The 19,243-nt window shown below is 35.4% G+C and overlaps 1 protein-coding gene across 1 annotated transcript; it reads right to left on the reverse strand.

Annotated features, from left to right (window-relative positions):
• Positions 1–17,937: 17,937 nt before the first annotated feature.
• LOC111373654 lies at positions 17,938–19,243 on the reverse strand. The gene is made up of 4 exons (XM_022996224.1): positions 18,974–19,243; positions 18,632–18,898; positions 18,403–18,420; positions 17,938–18,270 (listed from the first exon to the last, which is right to left on the reverse strand). Exons 1-4 carry the CDS (start codon positions 19,241–19,243, stop codon positions 17,938–17,940), a joined length of 888 nt encoding a protein of 295 aa, XP_022851992.1.

Consider the following 19,243-nt stretch of genomic DNA (forward strand, 5'->3'; position numbering starts at 1 on the left):
AAGAGAAAGGGGATTATTGAAAAGGATGAGATCACTCATGACAAATTTTAATAATTATGAGTTGACAAATTTACCCTCAACCCCTCAATTATCCTCAATTCTTCTTCCTGATTTTGCTCAAGGATGAACAAACTCTTAACTATTTTCAGATCAATTCATTTTTAATGATTTGATAAAATCTTAAGCTCATGCCCGATTTAAATTAAAATCCAATTAAAACCTCTAATCAAAGTCAGAAATTAAAAATTTGGATTCGACGTTACACATTCTTTATAAAATATTGTATGACACTTTATGTGACTATAAAAGTAAACTCTTCTTTTGACAATATCTAATATTTTTTTAATATAAACTATAAAATATATCATTACATCTTAAAAAATTTATTCCGTGTCATCCTTTATTTTATTTTTATTTTTTGATGATGGACAATTCGCAATCACTATTCTTCGAATGCGCACTGAATAAACTCTCGAGTTGACGTAATAGTCTGCAAATCCTTTATTTAGCATACATAGTATGGTCTTTTAAGGAAAATTTATAGTACGTATTAATCCTATATATTCTAGAAATTCAATTTCTCACTTGAATTATTAACAATGCAATTGGGCACTTGGATTTGACAATTGGCGTATACGGAATGCTTTATTGTTTGTACATCTTGATTTTGATTTACGATTCAGCCGTCGATTTCTTTACTTGCCGACTTCTTCAGCCGTTGCCCGCCCGTAACGGTTTCCTGATTTTTCCTTTCTATTATTCTCCATTCTTATTTATCGTGCTTTTCAAACTCCAAGGTTTATTGTGGTTGACATATAAATTTTTTACTATTTCCTAACAAACTCGACAATAATACAATTTTTTATAGGCAGAAATTATCTTGCCAATGTTAAAACTACACATTTAAGACCCCGTTTGACACTTATTATTGTAAAAATGAGAATAAAAAATATAATTGTTATGGAACCCACACGAAAGTTAGAAAATCAAATATGGTGGCTTGATATGATAGATAACTATCTTATTTTTCATTTTTGTGATCAAAGAATGAGAATCAAACGGGGGCTTAATCCCCATTCGAGTCTTTTTTGAAAATAGTTTTTAAGAAGTAATTTAAAATATATATATATATATATATATGAAAAACTTATCAGAACTTGTATCGATGCTAATGTGACAAAATATAAGTGGACTATTTTTTTTCATTTTTCATCTTTTAATAGTGTTACGTCATGTGTTGTTTGTAAGATTTTTCTGTTATAAAATTATGTACTTGCATGAATCTTGCTATTTTCTAACAAACCTTACGTGTGGGCCCACGCGCCATGACTCATGCATGAAACACGGTGTGGACTGCTGGAATTACTCTACAATAAAATATTAACAATTGAAGAAGTTGTTCATTGGAATTAGTCGGTGCACTGTTAACAATTTTATATAGAGCTTTGTTGGGAAAATATGTGTAGTACAAACTTTTTTTTATTAATGATTAATTATTTGAGTTTATTAGTTTTATCAGGTTTTGTGGTCAGCTTTGTTGGGAAAATATGTGTAGTGACAACTTTTTTTATTAATGATTAACTAGTTGAGTTTATTAGTTTTATAAGGTTTTATGGTCGAGTTCTTAGATTTCATATGGTGTTTAATGTAATTATGTTTGTGTTATGCCTCATCCAGGTTCGAAGAATGTCCACGTTGTAGTCACTAATGAGTGAACTCAGGTCTACGCTCCACGTCGCTTTGTCTACTTGGCAATCCCGTCAAATCCTCATAAAGAGGTCAAATCCTCATGGACGAGATGAGGCGATACATCCTCTAGGCACTTGAGGTGCGTCCCCATGAGACTCTCGTACAAGATCCTTTATGATAGATTGATGTGGCCACTCACGACAGCAGCCACTATATCAAGTTAACTTGTTAAGTCTAGGCATAGACCATAGGGTGGCAAATTGTCAGAAACATTAAATACGCCTGAGCCGATAAAATGACGCCTATGATAAGGCAACTCGACTGTTAAGATGATATCGCGTGTTTCTTCATTCAACGGTCATTATTTTACACTTCTACGATAAAAGCTCACACTTAATGTCATTTGATAGGTAATGTAATTTTACACACTCAACTCTCATTGATCTCTCTCATTTTTAAGTCTCTATAAATCCATTCTATTTTGACCCTCCATATTCAGAACACTTTTGTGGCTCACGTCAACAACATGTCCCACACCCAAACATTCTTATAAGCGACTGACTTGATTATTGGACTGCAAGCGATCACCTTCCCCATCTTTGAGAAAGGTCACGTATTGTTAACGATTTGTTAGTATGCATGCGAGAGGTTATGTGGACGTAAGTGAAGTAGGGATCTATTGGACACACCAGTCGTGCGAAAATCGAGAGCAATAGGGATTGTAATATCCCAAAATTTACTAAGACTTTTAGGAATTTTTCGTAAAGATTCCAATGAAGTTATGGATTAAAATGTGATTAATAAAATTTGGAAAAGGGACACTGACAAGAATTATCTGGAACTTAAAATGCAAATAAAAGTTTCTCTTAATTGCAGTCAAATTCCTGGATATTTTTTTATGGTAAACTATAATTACTTATAAATAAGTAAAAATAGGTTGAAATGGAGAATCTTATGGGGCACAAAAATACGAGCTTTGATTGAAATCGTATTAGTGTATCAACGTGAGATTCTAGTAAAATATTAAAGTTAAGCGTACTTGACTAGGAAAATTCCATGATGAGTAACTCCTTGAAATGTTTCCTAAATCAAACCTAGAGGCAGTGGTTTCGAACTCCTCCACCTTTTTTTCCCTCTCATAGAACTCCCATTTTGATGATATTTAACACTAAATATTTTATATAGAATGATTCTTGATCACTTTGAATTTTAACGGATGTATGAATAATAGATGATAGAGACCTTGAATGCTAAGATATGTGAGGGACACACGAAAGTACTAGTCGCTAGTGCTTTCAACCTCAATGCAAAAATATAGATATATGTACATCAATGCCTCGATGCTTTGTTATATTATTGGACATGTGTGCTAGATATTGTGTTAGGTAAAGACTATGTGGCATATCAACTAGAGAGAAATGCAATCCATGTATTATAGCCCATAACAAACAGTCAGAACTGAGGTATACAAATATATGGCCTGACTTTTAGGATTGTAAATCTCCTTGACGGATTGTTTAGTTTGTAGCACAATTTGTGATGTTAAAAATCTTCAAGAGAGGCAATAGCGGAGCATACTTTTGTTACTGCTCAAATTAATGGCTTATTGTGACCATTAAAACTAATAAAGTAGGCCAAACTTCAAAACGACCACATTTCTTTTCAACTCAGTTTGCATTCATAGAAAATATACTTATTTATGCATTTGATTCAAGTGGAAAACCTATATATGTTAAAACTGATGATTCTGGCCATGATTTTTCGGATGTTTGTTCTTGTACTACTTGTTTGAGTACTGAAGTAAATGATGAGCCTTCTCCTCCTAGGAGAAGAAGATCGAGGAAAAGAAGTCACCAAAAGCTTCATAGGGTAAAGCTTCATAAAGACTTTGAAAATAGAGAACCTGTTGTTGGACTGCTTGGAGAACCATCTAGTAAATTTGATTATTAGGTCAAATTTACTTCCCACCCTGAACAGATGAACCAATTGTTCCATCTGGATGGAATGACGATGATAATTATAGTCAAAAGTATAAACAAAGGGATTGGAAGGATAATGACGAGAATCTAGAGCTATTAAATGCTAGTGCCACATCTGTAGCTATGTTTCAATAATTCACGACTTTTTGCTTAATTAGAGGTTTTCATCCCAACTCTCTAATCGGAAGATTTAACAATGAAGATCAATCAAATCTCAATTGTAATCTTAGGATCTAGACTTTTGTAAACCATTCCCACACATGTTTATTGGACTAAGATTAAGAATCAACCATATACACAATGCATAAGACAGTAAATAATCCATCAATAAAGTTGATTGAAATTGAAATTCAACAATTAATTCAATTACACAATAGAAAAAACATGATTGAATCTATGAAAAATCTAGTAAAAGTAAAATCAATTTCAAAGCAAATTCATAAAAGAAAGTCTAGATCTAGAAGTGTTTGATAATAAAAATACCAATTTGCATGAATAAATGTTGTGAAGTCGCCAAATCTAATGAGTTCATTCGTAGCTTCACCTAGGAATTTAGTTCTCCATTGAATTTTTTAGCCCAAGATGAGAGAAATTTGTTATGGAGGTCAAGAGAGAAGTGTTCTGTCCAGTCTAGAGCTTAAAACCGTGTGCCAAATTGTTTCCATAAGAGGTTGAACCGAATAAAGAAACTAAATTTTCGACCAGAATATTCTGTGCGACTACTTTTAGTATTTTGACCATAACTTTCTCTCTCGATGTCCGATTAAGGCAATTCAAAGTGTGTTGGAAAACTAATATAAAAAGCTACAATTTTTTTGGGAGTAGTTTTTTCCGAATTCGAATGTTTACTGGGTCAAAAGTGGACTTCAATCTCTGGTTGAAAATTTGAAAAATCTTTATGCTGTTGGAATTTGACTTGTGAATATGTTATGTTCATATTTAACTTCTTTTGACTTCGAATTACACCCAATGGACTCCTAAATTTCTCAAATCATCATTTCATCGCCCGTCTCATCTTCAGATTATTTGCAATTTGGTCCCTGAACTTTTACTTTCTTCTATTTTAATCCTTTTTTGCTATTTTCTTCTAAATGTCACATTTTCTACCAAAATACAACCTGAATTAAAGTATAAGTATAATGAATGTATTTTGATATCAAATAATCACAAGAATGCAATAATTAAAAGGGGAAAGTATTATATTTTACACTCTTAACACACCCCTACTTGCTAATTGCTAGTCCCTAGCAATTCAATGCAGAATAAGTAAATGAAGATTAGATTGCAATACAAATGAAATTATTAAGTTCCAATTTAACCACAGTTCATGTTCTTTTGAAACTCAACACTACAAGAACTTAATAATGTCATGATCTTCAAGATATCAAAAACACTTACCAAGTGTGTGAGTGTGTGTCAAGCCATAGTCATCTTAGGGCCAGCCCTAACACATGCAACATCAAGTATGTCTCAAGTTAAAGGTTCAGCCCTATAACTCACGGGTATCAAAATGTATGATGCGGTAATCTCTCTATGGAGTTGAGAAAGGGTATACACTTATAACTTGGAAACTTAAATATTTATGAATAAGCAACAAACAAACATTGATTATATGATAGACACACTATCAACTGAGAATTCATCAACTTCTTACCATAATTTACTTAGGATCAAAACAGCCAATGCAGAAGGTTGTAATGAGGATCAAGTTGGGCTATGTGTATAAAATGACAAAAGGAATTCAAGGACTTCCAAGTATGTAGCAAGGCATTTAATCAAGTATTTTAATAGATCAAATCATTTACATCAATACATTCCTCAACGTTTCAATTTCTAACATCAATCCACCTTCTTCTTTTTTCTCTCTCTCTCTTTTTTTTTTTTTTGACTCATCACTTCACTTGAGCACTTATTAACTCTTATCACTTTTTTTCGTTGCTTTTCTTCTTAAATGACATTCAATGCCTACTATACACTTGGAAGCTTAAAGGTTTGAAAATGAATGTTTATAAACTTTATTCCAATGCGGAGAGGTATTGATAACATATGCACATGAAGAGAAACAGTTATATATGTGTATTGGCTCAAAGTGGCTACTAGGGGATTATAATTATGAAAAAAAAAAAACTAGTTTGAAGGCTCAAATTCAATCCTAAATTGACCGTTATCATTTTTCAAATATAATCCACCGTCTTACCACATACCTGTAATGTTATTCTCAGAAGAAGTTTCTAATTCACGAAATCAATGAATGCTTATTAGCATTTTGAGTATATATGACTCTCAATCCTCACCAATTCTCTCACAAGAAAATTTCAGCAAGAGACTCATCTAGCTACATGTGTTAAACCACTATCTTACCACAAAAGTTGTGTGCACAAAATGATTCAACAAGTGTCTCAACATCTAAACTTTTATAAACAATATTAACTCCCAATGGCATGTCTTGTCATTCAAAAGTATGAATATGTAGCAAATTAGGGACTTAAAATTTTTTTAGACCAATCAACAAAATCAAAGCCAAAATTCCATGAAGTAATGCAATTTACAACAAAATTCTGGTGAAAACTCTCACCCCAACTAAATATTGCATTGTTCTCAATGCAAAAATATTTATACTAAATAAAGGTAAGAAAAGATGTCACCTGAATACCGAAGTGAATCAACATAAGCTAAAGTAAGAGAAGACTGGAAGTTCTCAATGGAAAGGTGATGCAGAAAATGAAAATGAACTAGAATGCAGTGAATAATGCATATGATGCAAATAATCCTAGCAAATGCAAAACTGAGATAAAAATGCAATCACTTTGTGTGAAAAGAAGTAAAATAACTTATATAGCTTGATTTAGTAGTATTTTATCTATTTTTATTTTCTTATACTTTTAACATTTAAGTTCTTTTTTTTTTCAAATTCATATTCAATCATACATTCTTTAAGTAAAATAATTTTGTACGTAAACTCACAATTTTCTGTACTTTTTAAACCATATAAAAATGGGACTCAGACATGAGCATAGTCTATGTTAAGTTTAGAAATTAAAGGATTATTAGAACCCACAAATTAGGATGCAATCATTTTGTGCATGAAAAGAAACAAATAACTTTCTTTGAATGAATAACAACATATTATTGTGTAGATTAAAATCAAGAAAAAAAAATGCAGCCCCTATTTTGTGGGGATGAAAATCAAATTTTTAGTAAAATTTGATAAAAGTTAATATAATGTGTGATTGAACAGTTATAAATCCCATTAAAATTAATTATTGATTTTACTTTTTATTAAAATTTAAATTTAGGTAACATGGTACCTAAATCAAGCTATATAAATTATTACATTCTTTTCATACAACGTGATTTTACATATGAATATCAAAATCAAAAGAAAGAACCTTCCAATCTCAATCTTACATTCAACATTTGTAGATGGGCTTAAGGAGAACTTAACCTTTGAAGAGAATGAACATGCAACAATGGATTTTAGGAATATATACCATTTCATGCCATCGGTAATTTTACACCCAAAATCAGTTTTTGAGATTTCCTCAATCATAAAATATATTTTCGAGATGGGAATCACTTCAGAGCTAAGGTTACTGGCCCGAGGAAGTGGCCACTCCTTGGAAGGCCAGGCAGAGTAAGTTTCTACTACAATGCAAGTCGAGGAAGAAACTCTCGACAGTATCATCACAGTAGTCTCGAAACTAAGCACCTTGGATTCCCCTTCATCTATCATCTTTGGCTGTTGACACACTCATGGTTTTGCTTTTGTTCCGTGAGCTGTTCGGCAAGAAAGAAGATGAGAGTTACCAGCTTCTCAAACAAAGGGATAGCTCGAATGTTCTCAAACACCCATGGAAATGCATTGATATAAATTTCCATGATTAAATCTGAATTTGATTGGATTTTCTGGGTTTTGATTTTGGTTTAATTGGGTATTGTTGAAGGTGGGAAGAAGATGAAGTGGCCTGGGAATCTGGGGACTGGGATGGAGTGGTTTGGGAGTTTTTATAACGTATTTAGTACGTTCTTAATTGACTTAATTAGTTATTACGGTATTAATCAATTTAGTTAATTTTTTAGGGTAGTGGGCCTAATTTACCCATGAATGAACTACTTGCCCAGTTGTGTTTTGGGCTTCTGATTGACAAAATATATAGTGGTAATTACATAAAATCATAGTTTATCTATTCATAGTTCCCAAATCAGAGTGGAAGTTTAATATTTCACTAATTAGATTTTTTTCATTATTAATTATTTTAAAATTATTTAATAACTGTGTTCCCTAAAGTCACGTATTTCAAATTTTGGAAACTCTATTTTCATTAAAACCTCCCAACACGTCCTTTCCATAAAACTCACGTCCCTCACGTAAAAATATTTTACGATTAAATCGGTGTTCATCCAACCCATATTCAGACGTTCATCCCTGTTTGGTAATTCCTCGACGACATTCTCCGGCGATTCCCCGACGACCTTCTTCCACTATCGGTCATATATTTTATACGTTCCTTTCCAAAAAAAAGTGGTTACAGTTGAATCGCAGTCTTCTAAAACTTCAAGGATAACTCGTTCAGGGAGTGGGAAACGTAGGGAGAAAATTGGAATCCACGAGTCAGGAAGAAGAGGTAAAAGGAAGTTGGATGAAGTGCAAAAGGATTCATCCTCTAAAAGACGCAAATCCGAAAGTTCGATCGCAAAACAGTCCACGAAGAAGGTGTTTTTGATATTTTTCAATTGTTCACTTATTTCGACATACCTATGTTCATTTTAATCGATGGGTAATGTGTATGGATGAAGTATTTTGAGTTTGTGATGTATATTGCATTGAACTTGTTGTGTGGATTTGTAATCGAAATGCCGGATTGTAGTAAGGGTTTTTAATTTTTTTTTCAAAAGTGGTTGTTTATTTGTGAATTATGGTATGTTATTGTGTCGTTTTGTATGTGTGTTGTTGATTTCTTTTTTGGTGGAGGGGACCTGTGACCTATATGTTGATATTGTGTCTAACTAGATTCCCAACCGATGAGTTTTATTGTGACCGATGTTGCAGGCTTGGAGATACATTATACTCGAGAAGAGTTGGTTTCCAGGTAAAATTGAAATTACCCCCGTCAAAGGTGTGGCGTTGAACTTCAAAAACAATCTCAATGAAGCCCAACGTCGAATCCTTCAGAATATATGTTTCCTCCCACTTCCTGCAATGGGAGGAAATTGTTATCCAATCTCAGCTGATACGCTACTTTCTACTGAGACAAGTGCAACAACCTAATTGGAGTGAGTTGTGGTTCAACATAGCTGGAAGATTCATAAGGTTCTCAATTTCAGAGTTTTGTTTGGTGACTGGTCTAAGATACGTCGGCGATGCTAACATAAGTAGGATGGAGAAGACTCCTTCACGATTGAAAAATTTGTATTTTTCAAGTTTGAAAATTTTGAATTTTTCAAGGTTGAAAAATGTTACTCGTGAAAACATCAAGGACGCATTTCTTGGTTCTACTGACATTCCAGATGAGGATGTTTCCAAGCTAGGTGCATTGTATTTCATAACGTCTTATCTACATCCGAGAGACTACAAGAAGGTTGTGGATCACTTCTTATTTGTACTAGTTGAAGATTTTAGTGCGATGAATGTGTTTCCATGGGGTAAGTCGCTGTTTGACACACTAGTAAATTCATTGAGGGAGGGGTTGAGTAAGAGATCAACACATTACAGACTCAGAGGCTTGCTTATAGCCTTTCAAGTGTGGATTTACGAGACAATTCCCAGTCTCGATGGATACACAGCGAGAATGATTTCAAGAGAGTACCCCCGGATAATGAACTGGGCGGCCGATAATCACCCTTCGGCTACGAAGCTCGAGGGGTCTGAATGCTTCTCCGATCCGGACATAAGTGACCACTGATGCAACATTACTGGTTTCGGAATATTAAACTTATACATTTTTTTCATGTTCTAGATCATATTTCTTAGGTCACAAATATATTTCGTCAAGTCACAAATTGCATTCACGAAATCACAGATTTTATTCATTATGTCAACGTTTTCAGTATAAGTCACAGAGATTTTCACGGTGCCATTTGCCCTTGTTATATCACAATCAATGGAAACATATTGAATAGGTGTGATGTACAAAATTATATCTGTTCGTTGATACATAATTTTTGGTTCCTGACATTGCACTTTTTGTTGTGATATGAATGACAGTTGGAAATATGTGACCTGGACCCCCCAACCAGTTGAAATGGCAATGCCATACATGATTCAAGTATGGTATGAGAAACCTGTCCTACCCGATCGGTCACATGGGGAGAAGAGAAAGGGTGGTAGCATAGACCGATCAGTTCATCGTACTGGGACTAGTACAAAACCAAGTAATTCGGGAATTAAACAATCTACTCTCATGCTTCTGATAACTGATGGACGCTTGGGACACTCTGATCTCCCCATTGATGATGATGATTTTGTTGACGTACCACCTAGTTGGAAGGGGACATCAATCCATGAAGATTCTCCAAGTGGGGAGCGTAAGTCAAATGACACCACCGATTCAGAGTGATGAGAACATTTACTTTTTATTTATTTTTAGTTAGACTTTATTTATGTTTTAGATTTTATTTATGTAATTGGGCTTGTGTTGACCCTTTTTCTTTCTATTTTTTTTATTCGTCCTGCATCAAATTTGGTATCAGAGCCAAGTTGGGTAATTTCTTTTCTTTAATCCAAAATTTATTCATATTTCCTTCCCAAAATCTGTTGGAACAGTACGAACTAAAAGAATATTTGGTAAAGGCAGTAGTTTTTTCTTCTTCTTCAATTTTCAGTGTTAGTTGAAAAAAAAAAAGAAAAAAAGAAATAGAGTTACTGTTCATCGGGGGTACTGTTCACCCATAATTTCAGTTTAGTATTTTGGTCAGTTTCTAAAAAAAAAAAAAAAATTACTGTTCACGGGTACTGTTCACGTCCAAAAAAAAATTCTCATTTTTTTGTTGCTGCTGCTGCTGCTCATAAATAAAAAAAAAATTATGGTTTTGTTCCACATATCCCAGACCCTAGCATTCAAGCCCACTTAGCCCTTCAGCCCATATATTCCATCTCTATAACCTAGTCCATTCTTTTTTTTTTATCAAAACACTTGGGCCATAAGCTAGTGGCTCAAATTACTCCCAAAGCCCACTAACACACAACCCATCTCTCATTATCTATTTACCCAGTCCACTCGCTTTTCAGCCCAATAAACATCAAATCCAATCCACTTATCACATATTATCACAACCGGCCCAACACCATCCAACCCATAATCGGTCCCAAATTCGCTCGGCCCATAACCTAGCCCATTATATACAATAATTAACCCAGCCCACATCTACAATACTCAATCAACCCAAGCCCTAAACTCCTCATTCCCCGTCGGTATCCCATAGTCAGCACACTTTCCGCGATCGTCCTCACTGCTAATCGCCAGCGATCCACTGCCACGCCAGTTGTCACCTATCAGCCGGAGTTCAGTTTTCGCTTTATTTTTCACGTCGATGGACCTCTTCTGAGTTTAGAGTGCCAGGGACATTTGTTGAATTGGATTTGTCCTATATTTGCATTGGGACAGCTTGTTAAAACTCTTGAGGATTAGTGCTCCATTCAGCGACTCGACTGCTTAGGAGTATTCCTTATAATTTTCTACTGGAGACGTGCCAACTGGGAAATCATAATTGGGTACAGTTCTGATTCTTTGGGTCTCGAAGTACATCGCCCTCAGGTTTAAGCTTCCGTGGGCACCACCGCTGCAACTAAACAATAGGGAGTGCTTGATTTATATTTGTCATTGGTTTACAATACTGCTTCATTTAAAATTGCATTAATTAAATTTTTGTGATGTTGTTATTCTAACAATATACCTAAAGTCACGTGATTGAATCCGTTGATTTCGTCAAAACCCTATTGTTCCCCACTTATCAACGTGATTGGAGAATTCGACTACTGTGTTGATCCTTACTTTGTTATTTTACATGTGCCAGTAGCTTTAGTTTGCTTTGGATCTATTTAATCCCCAAATTTAAGATTTAAAAAAAAAATGTTCAAGATGTTATTTTTCATTGCTTATATTCATTGTTCATTGATCTCATCATTGCATGTCATTTAGCTAGTATTACATTGTATGTAGTTGTGTAGTGGTCGTCTTATCGTCTATATTTCTAATACGTTGACCATGGATCCATCCCCATTTGATGCACTCACTAGATAATTAGCGCAAGTTGCCACTAGCCTTTCGACTGTCCAAGAAGATATAACTGCTACTCGTGAAGAGAGAAAGAACCTAGCTGCTAAGTTGAACAATTTTAAGTGAACCCCTCATTTGACGGACACTAATTCTGAAGCGTCTCATAATAGACAATATCATCCTGGACAAAGTGATTAAGAATATTTTCGACGTGATCGTAGGAATAGGGATCAGGTTTGTGAGCGAGAACAAGACCATGATAGAAGCGTTTCTTTAGAGACATTGACTTAGATATTCCTACTTTCGATGGTTGCTTAGATCATGAAATTTTCACCCAATGGAACACTCTTACACAAGAGAATAGGCTAATAACTGAGTACATTGCTCAATTTGAGGAATTTCGAGTGAAATATCATGTCGTTGAGGATGAGATCCTGACTTTAAGTAGGTTTATACAAGGTCAAAGAGATGAACTTCAGCGTGAACTTTTCTTTCGAAGCATCACTACTCTTGATCAAGCTTACTCTTCAGCTCGGGACTACGAGTTATTTGTTAGTACTCCATATGACAAGCGCGACCACCATCGATCTCCCATGTCATTAGCGCCACCTCAACGTGAGTCTGTCATAGAGCCTTCCCTGTCTAGTGTTCCTCCCATTTGGAAAAATAAGTGTAAAGGTCGTGATAGTCCAATGCCCTCTTATCCTTATAGAATGCGTATTGACAACCATTCTTCCTCCTCATGGGCTCCACCTCCTCCTGTTAAGTCTCTTCTAGGACCTCCCCCGTCTAATGTTCCTCAAATCTTGGAAAATAAGGATAAAATTTTTGAAACTCCAGGGACTTCATCTCACCCGCTATGCATCAGCTGTAAGGACTTTGGCCATATCTCTTCCAAATATCCTAACTGAGCCTTAGTCATAGAAAAATGAAAGGATGTAATAGAAGAGTCGTTAAAAGATCAAATCTATGAACCTAAATTTGAAGAATGTGATGACTTGAATGATATTGAGGACATTTCCTTATGTAGTATCAGGACTTTTTCTATGAATCTAGAGGTTGTACCCCTTGCTCCTGATATCTCTCAGTTAAATGTTGTGTGTCATTCTCTTTTCCAACCCAAAGATATGGATGGCTTGTGTAATTATGTCCTTTTCAAGGAAAATCTTGAGAATTGGGATGATCCTTCCAACAATTCAAATTGCATATAACAATTTTGTGCATCCATTTATCGGTACAAGTTCCATCGACGTTATTCATAGTTATAAGTCTAGGAAACCTTTAGACCTTATTCCAATGTCCCCATATAATAGTATGTCTATGTCAGCTGAGGCATTTGTACGTCATCTTCATGACTTGCATATTGAGATCAATAAACAACATGACGCAAGTAATGTAATATATAAACTTCAAGCTGATTCGCATAAACGATATTTTGAATTTAACGTTGGAGATTATGTTATATTGCAAGTATGTAGTGATGGTCATTTAAAAATTTTAAAGCATGTTGGTTCACATGCACATGTCATTGGCCTTTCATCACATTTTGACTACCACTTTGCTTTAAATATTAAGGACTTCATTACTTACAAACATCGTGTTACTTCCTTTGATGATCTATTTCTACTTAGCTTTATGGACCCCCAACTTGACTATGTTGATATTTCTACTTTAATACCATCTATCACAGCACACAAAGATAAAATTGATGTTATTTTAGATGAACGTGTTGTATTAACCAATGATGAAAAGATTCAGTACTTCCTTGTTTGTTGGGTAGATCGACGTGCTTCTTATGCTCCTCATTATATACAATCATGTGAAAATCTTGAAGATAAGGTGCATGAGTATTGGTCATTGGAGTCCAGTATCAGTACTTAGTTAGAAGGAAAGATCGCCCCCTTTGGTCAGATCATATTCTTGGGAATAAGCTACAGTTTTCAGCACTATCAATCATGGAATTTTGTTACATGGTTCGTCAGAAAGATCGTCCCCCGTGGCTTGACTTGACGCATTTGGAGTATCAGATTGATTGCAGCCTATACTATCTATCAACTCGACAGGGTCGAGTTTTTCTCCCACCCCGAGAGAGTTGATGATGACATCTATTTTTTATTTATTTTTAGTTGGACTTTATTTATATTTTAGATTTTATTTATGTAATTGGACTTGTGTTGGCCCAAGTCCATTCTACTTAGAGTTTTAGTTTTTATTATTTAAACCTAATTGCGATGTAATTTCATTAGTTTTGATAAATTGAAGAATATTTTGGTGGTTTGTTGCCTATGGCTTCTCCTTCCTCTCCCCCATGAAGTTCTGCTTCTTCTTCTGTTTCTCCCCCCATTCTCTCCGGTTCTCCCCTCTTTCTTGCTTCTTCTTTCTATTTTTTAATTCGTCCTGCATCATAGAGGATATGCCATCAAAAGATGTAAGCTCTTCCAATTTCATCTATCATGTCACAAGTCCATTTGGTCACATAAAAATTCAGGTCACATAAAAATTCTCAGGTCACAGGTTTCAGTTATTAGGTCACATATCAATACACGTTTCACTGCTGGTCACAGATCAATGTTATATTTCATCATCATAAGTTACCTGATTATAGGTATTCATGTGATGCAGGTGGTCGACGAATTGATGAATTATTTCAAAGGACAGATATCTGATCTTCAGCCTGAGAATCGGTTGCTAAGCAAACAGCTTTAGGCAATGCAGGCACTGGTGTCATCTTTGAAGTCTGATCAGCAAAAGAAACTGAAGCTGCTTGTTCGCATGTAAGGTGAAATCCGTACCGACATGTTGGACATCAAATCACACATGCAGTGTATGTCTGATTCTATGACTCCATTGATATCTAGTTCAATGAAAAAAATTATGAACAAATTCAGAGAGAACTCAGGACCAGAAACTGTTGGAGGATCTGGACCAACAAGCAAAGTCAGTACCCCAACTTTGACTGCCTCTTATTTATCTGTTACCACAAACCGTTTGATATACACTTCTTATCAAATGCATTTTTGTTCTGATTTTCAGGCTGCAAAAGTCGAAAAAAGTGTTGATTCGAAAAGCAAAGCGAAGGTTGACTCTGCGTGTGCAGTTGAATTTTCATGTTCTATTGAACCTCCATCTTTTGATCTCGCTCTTAGATTTACACAACCAAGCTAGCTTGTTGCAAAAACATCTAAGGAACTTGAAGTGCAAGTGGACTCAGTCATATCCAATGTTTTGAAGGACACGGAATGTATTGAGCAAGAGGAAATCTATGTATTTGTTGATTAATGTATGTCACATATTTAAAAAAAATTATTATTATGCAGCACTCACTGAGGTGCACCAAGTTCTGGATTGCCGGTAAAGAGGGCTCCAAAGCCAACTAAAGCACTACAGTCTCCTTATGTTGTCGACAAAGCGAAACAAATGAAATCGTCAGGAAAGGTAGTGGTCTTCGAACATTACAATCAGAATGTATAAGATGCAGATGTTGCTAACTTTCAAAATTGGTTTCAAAGAGGATACAAACCGCATAACAAGTACGAAATTGCTGTCCTATTTTCATAATTTTCCAAATAATGATCCGTACTTCTCATTTGCAGGAAGAAGTTCAATGATAAAGATGATGTCATCCGTCCACCTTTTTCTATCGATCAGTACTTGGTGGGAAACAAGATATGGTGGTGCGAACTTGTATCCAGGAAGGTGTCATGGACTAGTTCGGTAAGTTACTACACAAAAGTAACAGTTCTAAAGGGCATGTCATAGTACAGGTCACATTACAGGTCATTGTATACTAGTAACATAGAGCATGGGTCACAGATCACACGAGCAGTAGGTCACAATCCGCGTTGCACGGAAAAACACATATCTGAAGGTGCAATAGTATAGCTCACATGTATTTATTACGTCACGGATCAATTATTGAATGATCACTATCTACAGGTTGTATTGGTCACACATTCTAACCGAGTCACACATCACATTAACAGCTTATTGCATCATGTTTTTTGGTGTATATATGGTTTCTTAATTGTTTATTGTACTTGTAGCATATGGACGTGTGCTTCTACTACATACGTCACGTGGCAAGAAGTGTGAGAGATCTCAAGTTTGTAGCTACACAACGGACTCGTTGTTCTAGGTCAAACTCAAGCACATGTATCCTAAGTTCAAGGATGATGCAAATGTTCTTGTGACAGATGATAGACTGATTGACGATACTACCGGTGCACGAATTCCATTGAGCACTCTATGGGTTGAAGTCGACCTTGTGTTTATCCCACTTCTGCCTACCAACAAAGCACATTGGATGCTTGGAGTGTTGGACATGAAGGCACATATGTTGTGTTTATTGAATTCTTCCAGGAAGACATACAATGATATCAAAGTCCGTATTGGAATTGAACCTTTTGTCAGCATGCTTCCACATCTCATGAAATGTGTTGGAATATGGAAAAAAGATTACATGGAGTTGAATGTGGATCTTGATTTCTCTCTTCCCCAACAGAAAAATGGGTAAGTTTTTTTTACCTCCACTTACAGTTAAACATATTATAACATGCTGGATTTCATAGCTAACAGTCTGATATTTGCGTTCCTAGACATGATTGTGACATATACGTGGTCAAGTATGCGGAGTACATGCTGCATGACGATATAGGATCTATGCCCATGAAGTTTGATGTGGGGAGAGCTCGGTTGGATATAGCTTCATTGTTGTTCAAATATCGCAAAATCGGGAAGGCTAGAAAGACGGTACAGCCAACTGGTGGGAAAAGCATTGTTTTAGAGTGATAGTGCAATTAACAGTCACAAGTTTTAATAGATAGAAACATTGTCTCGTGTTTGAAAATTCGTTTGTAATGACAACGCAGTTCTTACTTTTTTCTGTTTATATCAGAAAGTTCATTAGTGTTTGGAGACTTTATTACATTGTTTTTCAGAAGTTTCACTATATATCATATTTTTGCAAGATTGACGATGTATCGAGGACAAAGTCTCAAAATTTAATGCACAAATTTTTGTCATTGTGTCGTGTTATTAGCACAGGTGATAGACATGTTTATCGATTGACCGACACTGAAATTGACCCACTCCAATTTTTAGGATTATCCGCAGTTCACAGGTCACTGGTTATTGTAATTTGGTCACAGATCAATTCTCATTGTCACAGGTCACTGTATCCTGCAATTCACAAGTCACTGGTTATCTACAGTTTTTAAGATTATCACAGGTCACCAGTTTTTAGGATTATCTGCACTTCACAGGTCACTGGTTATTGTAAGTTGGTCACAGGTCAATGTATCATGGTCACAGGTCATTGTATGTTGGTCACAGGTAACTCTGTTGTGTTCACAGGTCATGAAGAATTATCACAAGTCAATCCAATCTGGTCAGAGGTCATTGAAGATTGGTCACAGATCATTTCATACTTTTGTCATAGCTAATTGCAACTGAACCACTCCCATTTTCCTGAGTCTTTGCAATTGGTCACTGGTCATCTTTTGTTGGTCATAGTTTAGCGCATGTTTGTCACATGTCATTGGATATTGATCATATGTCACTTCATCCTGGTCACATGTCTTGATAAATGGTCACAGGTCACTGCATATTGATCACATTTCATTGATGTCTAGTCACAGATTATGTCATATATTCACAGTTGATTGCACAAGGGTCACAGGTCACTGCATTCAAGTCACTGTATTCTGGTCACATGTCATTAATAATGACCACAGTTACTACATACTAATCACAGGTTATTGAAGAATGATCACAGATAATTTCATATTGGTCACAGCTAATTCCATATTGATCACAGTTCACTGCATGACGATTGTATAACAATTTTTCCTACAGATTTTCATATGTGACACATTCGTTGAGTTTCTCATACGTGCTAGTGGTCACACATTGTTGCTGAACATCCAAAAGGAAATTACAAAAAATCTTAGCATTGTATTGGTTATGATATGGTCAATATGTGTCATTCAATGTTGTGCATCCTACATTTACAAAAAATCAATGAATGAAAAAACGAGGGAATTATAAAAAATATATCAATGTGTATTTCCAGTCTTCGTCATCTTCCTCTCTTTATTCTTGTTGCTTTGACTTAATGGAACTAAGTTACTGCATGTTCTACGATTGTGACCATTTTTACCACATCGAACGCATTTGACGGTTATGTTTTCCTCATACACTGGTCTGAATCTCTTCTCAGTAAGCCTTCCACAACTTCGCTTTTGATTAGGTACAATTACAACTATGTCATGGACATCATTTGGCACTATCCATTCAGCTGGATTTCCTACAGGAAAAATGGTTTCTTGGTATGTACTTCTGAATGCTTCACTTGTGTAGTAGTAGGAACAGTGTTCATATGGATCCATCTTCATACTCGCAAATACAGCCAAAGCATGTGGACAAGGTAATTGATCAACTTAAAGTATCCTACATGTGCATGTCCGGTTTTCTATATCAAAAATGAAAGATGAACTTTCACCGCTAACTGAGAATATTACCTGAATAATAGGGGAAACCTATAGATATAGATTCAAGTTAAAGACATAATAAGTCACATAATGAAAAAGTAGGACACAGATGAAATTGCATGTCACGTAGTTATATATAATATTACACAAATATTACTGAAACACAACGGTACAGATCACAGCAGAAGTCACAGCACATGTCACAGATCAGTTCAGGTACGTCATAGATTATAGATTAGATCACAATATTTAACTTTACCCTCAAGTTTCTCATATCTGTGCTCATTTCCTTCATCTTCTTCTCATACTTGCTTGACAAAGTTGTAAAAGTGCCTTGAGCGTCCTCCTTGTGTCTGTAGAACCAAGATTGCATAATTTGTCTCAATGACTCCAATAAAGCTATAATAGAATAGTTCTTGGCAGAATTTGTGATCGCATTAACCGACTCCACAATATTCGATGTCATTGTGGAATACCGGTTTGAAGGCATGTGAAAAAGTGACCATCTCTCAGGTCCAACTTCGTCCTACAAACAAAACCATGGTATCATGTTAAACGTATTTATGTGAATATCATCATAGGACAACGTATAGTATAGTACCAGATAATCCCTTATCTTATCATTAATCGAGCCGAGTTGTTGTATGTAATATTCATATTCCAACAGTGTGTAGGCACGAACAGTTGTATTGAATGCTTGTGTTATGTTTTGTCCTGATCTCTCGTACCGTGATTTTAGATTTTGTAGTAGATGGTACGAACATATCTCGTGACATGTTCCCGGATACGCGTTTTTAATCGCCTTTTTGATGCTGTTGTGACGATCCGACATAAAGCACAAATCGTCTCTGTCCCCATATGCTTTCCTCAT

Source organism: Olea europaea, chromosome 2 (genome assembly GCF_002742605.1).
Source record: "Olea europaea var. sylvestris chromosome 2, O_europaea_v1, whole genome shotgun sequence".
Taxonomy (NCBI): domain Eukaryota; kingdom Viridiplantae; phylum Streptophyta; class Magnoliopsida; order Lamiales; family Oleaceae; genus Olea; species Olea europaea.